Genomic DNA, 6,968 nt, shown 5'->3' with positions numbered 1-6,968 from the left:
TAAAATTGCCTTCAGAGCTTCCTTGAGGAAGCCTGAGGAGCTTAAGACCTCTGATAAAGTATTTTGTACACAAGAACCTGCTTCCTTTTTCCTTATTTCTACTACAGCAGGATGGAGGCAAAGTTTTTTGCAAACTACTTTTAATAAGTAGCCCACATCATAGGTAATGGAAGAGAAAAGTTATTAGGATATGGGGAAGAGGACCTGTTCAGCAATAGTTCTTCAGGAACGAGCTTGTTTTTCTTTGGCAGCAGTTCAGGACAACAGCAAGCAGCAAACCTGACTCCAGAGGGGATTTCACAGGGGAGGAAAGCAGGAGTGTGGTGGAAAAATTGTGGCAGCGGCTGTGCAGACTCAGGAGCTCCTGCTCAAGCTGCAACAAAGCACCCTGTGCTCTGAAGCACAGCAGCTTAGCCAGTTAGCTGGAGACCTGGCTCTCCCACTGCCTGCCTTACCTGGAATCCGCACAGGATACAAGAGGACAAACAACTGTGCCCAAGCTGAGCAAGCAGCACAAAAGCGCCTGTGAAGGACCCGCAGGCACCACCTTAGTCAGCTTCATCGGAGCAGAGAGTCTAAAGTGTTTTCCTCCTTCAAGCATGGCACCCCAGCCCATTTTCTTTCATTCCCCGCCTTTATTTTGATGGCTTCTACTTCCCTTCATAAGTTTGTCGTTTAGTTTCTTTTCTCTCTTTTTTGTTTCTTTGTTACTTTCTTTCTATCAACTAATATAAAGGACCAGCAATTTGATATTTCTAACCTAATATTTGTTGTGGTTTATGCCGTACATATTTGCACATTAAAATTTTTTTTCTTGCATTTGCCACACTTTAATCGGACTCATTAGCTTAGCTCAATTTCGGTTCTTGGGTTTTCTGAGGTAAGTGAATGTTGGGGTGACCTCATTCCCAACTCCTGATCCTTGTGCCTCTAAAGTCAAATGCTTATGAATTTTCAAAGTTTTCTTTGCCAGTGGATACGTGTGTGTCTGTGCATATATGTGCCACAATATTCAGTCCATGTTTGTACCATGGGTCCCAGGTATTGAACTCAGATAATCATACTAGTGTAGCAAGTTCTTTTACCTGCTAAGGACCTTGCTGCTATTGCACAAGTGTGTGTGTGTCTAATTTTCATATATGTATACACCATATATTGCGCCAATCTCTGCCTCTCAATACCATTGTCCTTCCTTTCCTCACCTCTTCTATCATTTCTTTTTATCCCTCTGGACAGTTTCTCTTTGTTCACATCAGTTTAAAATGTAGGAACACACACACACCGTTTGAAACCAAATTAAAATGAAAAAATAAAAACATGCAGTCTTTTTTATCAGTACTCCTTAGCAATAGCTTTTCTTTGATTTTTTATACATTTGATATATAATAATTAATGGGCAATCAGCTTGAAAATTTTCCTTAATGATTATATCCTTGGAATTTTCATAAATGTTTTATAAATGTTATTATACTATCTGCAGATAAAAATGTCAACTTTTAATTCCTACTAGTGACAGGCCTTAAATTATCACCTTCCTCCATTCTGACCACCGCAGTCTGCTGTCTATAAGGGTGATCACCACTTAGTGCTCAATGAAAGGGGAACAGAAGAGTGGACTTGTTCTGACCCCTTCTGGCCAGTAGCCCTTAGGTGTTTGTCCTGAAGAAATGAGGATATAGATTGCTAGGTATGGGGTGCCACCTTGTGGAAGTGAGAATTTAGTGCACCTGAGTGAGGTCTTCTCACAATTGCCTTGGCTGGAGGAGAGGTGAATCATCCCAGTCACAAGCACTCCTCTCTCAAAAGAAACCCAACCTCAGCTTCAAAGGAAACGGACACTTAATTTCCAGTGAGATTCGTGCACATCCCTCACTCTGGCATAAGTCCAAAGGACTTTCAGAAAAATGAAAGGGCACTTAGCGCCATTAGAAAATTCATGCCAGAGTCTTCTGTCTAGTCCAATGGAACAATGCCTCGAAATACCCAGCTACAAGTTGTTAATCTATACGCCATGCCGTGAACCATCTAAGGTGATAGCATATTCATAACGCCCTAGTAGGCACTTAATTGCTTTTTTGTGGATTTAGGACACAAAGAAGAAAGTGCCTTTCATGGTGGTGGTCCACTGTTAGTTCAAGAGTTCAAGCAGGAGGGCAGAGGCAGGGAGTAGAACATCCTTGTTTACATAGATAGTTCCATGCTAAATACAAACAAAAAGATCTTCGATTACAAAATACAAAACTCAAAATGAACATGTCATTGCAGATGTGTGTCCCTTCTGAGCGCATAGGTTAAGATCAAACTTTATCATGCCAAGAGAACACTCATGAGAAAATTACTGGAGACACCAGGCAGATTAGAATAGAAGTAATGGTTCTGGAGAGGTGGTTCCACAGTTAATACTGGCTACTGTTCCAGAGGTCGGAGTTCAATTCCCAGTAACCACACAGTGGCTCACAACCATCTATAGTGAGATCTGGCGCCCTCTTCTGGCCTGCAAGCATGCATGCAGGCAGAATGCGGTATATGTCATAAATCTTAAACAAACTAAAATAAAAGTAAATAGGTTTGGAAAGCTCTGTGTGTTTTATGTAAAAAGTGCAACTACATCTACTGCTATCCTGCATAGATATCCAGTGGCCTGCGGTGTCCTTCTATTTCTGATCGTTTACTCACCACTTCAATATCTGAGACCAGTGTCACTTATGATATACTTCATCTAAGTTATAATGCACCATTGTCACTCAAGCCTGGAAATATTAACCCTTTGAAGGAATGTATAAAGAGTTTTAGTCAGTATGTTGTCACAGGATCTGTCAGGGGTTGGAGAGATGGTTCAGAGATTAAGAGTACCAACTGCTCTCCCAGAGATCCTGAGTTCAAATCTCAACAACCACATGGCTACCTACAGCCATCTGCAATGGGACCTGACGCCCTCTTCTGGTGTGTTTGAAGATAGCTACAATATACTCACACAAGTAAAAAGTATGAAAAAAAAAAAAAGGAAAAACGGGACCTCTCAGTATAATCTGGCAGAACTAAACATCATGGACTTGCTGGGTGAAACAGGGTGGCCTTGATCCTACAGGAATCTACCTACTTCTTTATCCCAAGTACTGAAATTGGCACTTTGAGTCACTATGCCCAGTTGTGAAGAGTCCTTTCATGGTCGTGCTGAGCAACTTTGCTTATCATTTCCCAACAGCCACTTCTTTCTATGTAAATGAGACCATTTCTGTAGTGTCTGGTTTCAGGTGAATTCTGATTGGCTGTGTGATTCTGACATTTTTGTGGCTCCAGTTGACTAAAGAGGAACCCATCCATGGTTTTCTAGGTCTCTGAGTGTTTTACCTCTTTTAAAAATATTAATCAATCATGTTTATTTAAAGTATTACCATCAGAAATTTTTAATGGTAATTAAAAAAAATCAGTAAACAACCAAATCGATTTTCCTATTCTAGCCATATAAGCCAGCTGGACTTTGTAAGGAAAATGATCTAAAGTATCAGTGCCAAGGACTACAGAAAACTGCCACCCATAGGTAAACTGCCACAGTAAAGTGACTACGGCATGGCTCTGTCACTCATACCAGACAACCAGAATATACCTTATGAAAAGAATTAAAATCTATCCAAACCACTTAAAATACTTAAATGCAGAAACCTTAATTTTCCTTCAGTTGGGCCAGAAACCACCACAGACGCTATGGTCAGGGTTCCAGGGAGAACGAGTGGAAAGTTTAAGCTTAGGCCAACCAACACAGCCCTCGATTTTTCAAAGAAATCATTTACTGGGGTATACTGTAAACAAGGACTGTGGCAACACAGGAAACAAAGGCAGTTGGCAAGTGAAACTTCTAGAAGCTCATGAAAACAATACCATCCACACTGCAGACGGAAAAGGAGAGACAGGTAATGCCATGTTCTCTTCAGTCGTTCGGTCGTGCAGGGCATCAAACAATCGCTGTTTCCCACACCAGGATGTTAGCCCACAGGAGGGGCTGGCGGGACCTGTCCACTGTGAGGACTGGAGGGCTTTCCAGGAAGGCTGAAGCCTCTCAGGTTAGGAGGCCTCAGTAGAAAGAGGAGCACAGTGATCACCATCCAGGCCATCAAGATCACAGTGATGCTGATGCCACTGTCGCCTGAGGGCCCTGGCAATTCCCGAAGGCATTCTGTGTTGGTGCAATAGGACTGGGACTGCCGGAGCAGATTGATGAATTTTCTCATAGCGCGTTCATGAGAGCAAATACATTCACAGGGATCAAATCCCCCTTCAACCATGGTTGGTTACCAGCTTGTTTTTACTCAACTCTTTAAAGCCACCCATACAAGTGGTGGTGGGGACGGTGGTGGCCTGGAGTGTTCTGGATGCCCCTGTCGCTGCCACTGCTGCTGCTGGCTGCCACCCTCCTCCCCTCCAGATTAGATAGACCATGTCACTATTAGCCACTAGACCCAGATCTGTGTTTTGCCTTTTGTATGGGTGGATGCATCACGAGGTTGTCAAGTGTGGGCAGAATCTGGGAGACAGCTTTGCCTATCGAGGTTGGTGTTAGTCTTTGTATGGTTACCAGGGACCAATTCCAGATCCTCTGGAAGAACAATAAGTGATTTCAACTGCTGTGATATCTTCCCTGCCCCTTCCTCCATACCTTGATCTTTCTTTTTCTCCCCCCCCCACCCCCGGAGCTGGGGACCGAACCCAGGGCTTTGCGGTTGCCAGGCAACCGCTCTTCCACTGAGCTAAATCCCCAGCCCCATACTTTGATCTTTCTGTAGTCTCTCTGACTCCATCTGCCATAATGAACACTTCATCTCATAAAGCACGGTGGACAATAGCTACTGTGAAAAATACCATAAGTTGACAGAGCCTCCATTTTCACATAAATATATAAACACATAAATACACATACCTACCTAAAGAAACACAGAGACACACATAAACACACGCACAGAACACACAAAGACACACACAGCCCAAGTCATCATATTCTTTAGTAATTCTGTCCAGAGCAGAGCAGTTATAGATAGAAGAAAGTACAATTCCCAGCAATTTCAACTGAATATCATGTAATGCATATTTATGAAATACATATTTCACAGTATTTTAGGATTAGAGTACATTATACTATCTATCCTTTATTTTCAAAAGTATCGAAAGTTAGGAAGAGAATTCCAGCCTAGTATCAGACTTGTGTCCATCAGAGTCAGAACAGGTTGCTGTTTGAAACTTTCTTTTATTACAACTGTTTCCTAATGTCACATAGGAAAACCGGCTTCAGCCAGAAATGCCTTTAGCTACCACATGCATCTGAATCTCACCCTGGGAAAACCATGAGAAGCCATGAGAGAATGTGTGTGGCTCTTTGATGTCCAGCTTTCCTGTAGGTCTCTTCTGGCTTGCACGGACACCACTCCTTGATTCCTCCCTCTAAATGGCCGTGCAACCTTCTTGCCTTGCTCTGCTGCTGGTCACTGACAATTTGAGGAAGGTAAAAATTGCCTAGTGTGTTAGTGAAGCAGGCCTTTGAATGTCGCTCTGAGGGGTTTTGGGGAGAGAATCGACATAAAACTCACTCTGAATGGTGGTAACACCATAACTCACAGGCCAGGTGCCTGCACTAAATGGCACAGAGAGGAAGCTAAGAGCTAGAATTTCCCTATTTCTGCTCCCTGCTCCATCCACATGGAAAGAGTCTCATTCACATCCTGCCAGCCAGTCCACTTCTACCAACTGCACCTCTCACGGCTACACTCACCCCTTCTAGGATGGAGTCTGTGCTTCCCGACTCTGAGCCAATGGAACCCTCCTTTCTTAAAATGCTTCTGTGACAGAATGGGAAACAGGACCAGTGCAGTCACTGCTTCGTTCTGCCCTTTGCAGTCTCCTCCCGCCTGGTTCCCTCACAGCCTTTCCAGTCCAATGTGTCTCCAAGAAAACAGGCTAAAGATTTCACCTTAATTCTCCTTTGACTTGTCTCCGGTAAGAGCCTTTTGCTACATCAGCCCAGGTAGACAAGTGAAAGAGGAAAAAGAGAAGAGAAGACAGTAGATGGTCTAGGCAAGGGATAACTGAAGTTCTCCTTGTAACACAAGCTACTTCCCAAGATATTACCACTAATCCAGTTTCTGTGTCAATATGGCCCCCAAAATCTAATCACCTATCATTAGAGCACATTTGCTGACACACTTTTATTGCAGTTCAATTTCTATTGCATGCCTTTTGAAAACACATCTAGGGGCTGGGGATTTGGCTCAGTGGTAGAGCGCTTGCCTAGGAAGCGCAAGGCCCTGGGTTCGGTCCCCAGCTCCGAAAAAAAGAAAAGTAAAAAAAAAAAAAAAAGAAAGAAAAGAAAGAAAACACATCTAAAAGTGGGGTGGGCTTTTCCAGCTAGATTCATGACCTTTTCTCTCCCACTCAGCACCCATACTCAAATCACCTGCGGACATCTCGTTTCCTAAACACAGGTGTGGCTGTCTCTTTTACTTTTCCCCATGGGATAGTTTAGTTAGAATGATCTTACCGCACCAGCCCATCAATGACTGGCTTTCTAGCTTTAATGACTTAGGAAAATTTCTGTTTGTTGATAATGGAAATCGCCCACTGTATAAAGTCATTTGCTCCTGCTCTCAGAGGAAAAGAAAGAGAGAAAAGGTCTGCCTGCTGGGCATACTCAAGGTAGGTCAAGGCCTGTTGGCAGATTTTTCAGCCTGAGGTATGGAACCATAAGAGAAGGTGTACTTGAGGCTTAAATTTCTATTGACCTTGGTGGAAAAAAACGGAGAAGTTTGGGGAACGGGAACGAATGCATTGTTTATTTTAACAATTTGTTTCTGTTAGCTTGTGGTTATGCTTCCCACAGTACTACAGTAAAACAGGGCTTTGAGAAATATGCTTGTTGTTGCCTTGTACCCACCAGCATTCCTTTCATAACTGTGTCTTTCCTCTTCTTTTGGCCTTTCATA

At 43.1% G+C, this 6,968-nt stretch overlaps 1 protein-coding gene across 1 annotated transcript; it reads right to left on the bottom strand.

The window, feature by feature from the left end:
* Positions 1 to 3,974: 3,974 nt before the first annotated feature.
* LOC120096907 (small integral membrane protein 14-like) lies at positions 3,975 to 4,283 on the bottom strand. The gene has a single exon (XM_063274915.1). It carries the CDS (start codon positions 4,281 to 4,283, stop codon positions 3,984 to 3,986), a length of 300 nt encoding a protein of 99 aa, XP_063130985.1. The 3' UTR covers positions 3,975 to 3,983.
* Between the last annotated feature and the right edge of the window lie 2,685 nt (positions 4,284 to 6,968).

The sequence above is a fragment of the Rattus norvegicus genome, chromosome 15 (assembly GCF_036323735.1).
Source record: "Rattus norvegicus strain BN/NHsdMcwi chromosome 15, GRCr8, whole genome shotgun sequence".
NCBI classification, from domain to species: domain Eukaryota; kingdom Metazoa; phylum Chordata; class Mammalia; order Rodentia; family Muridae; genus Rattus; species Rattus norvegicus.
The sequence above is the reverse complement of the archived record's forward strand: the minus strand, read 5'-3'. Positions and strand labels throughout refer to the sequence as shown.

Coding starts and splice junctions, on each gene's coding strand:
- LOC120096907 (XM_063274915.1), bottom strand. CDS start 4,283: ATGGTTGAAGGGGGATTTGATCCCTGTGAATGTATTTGCTCTCATGAA.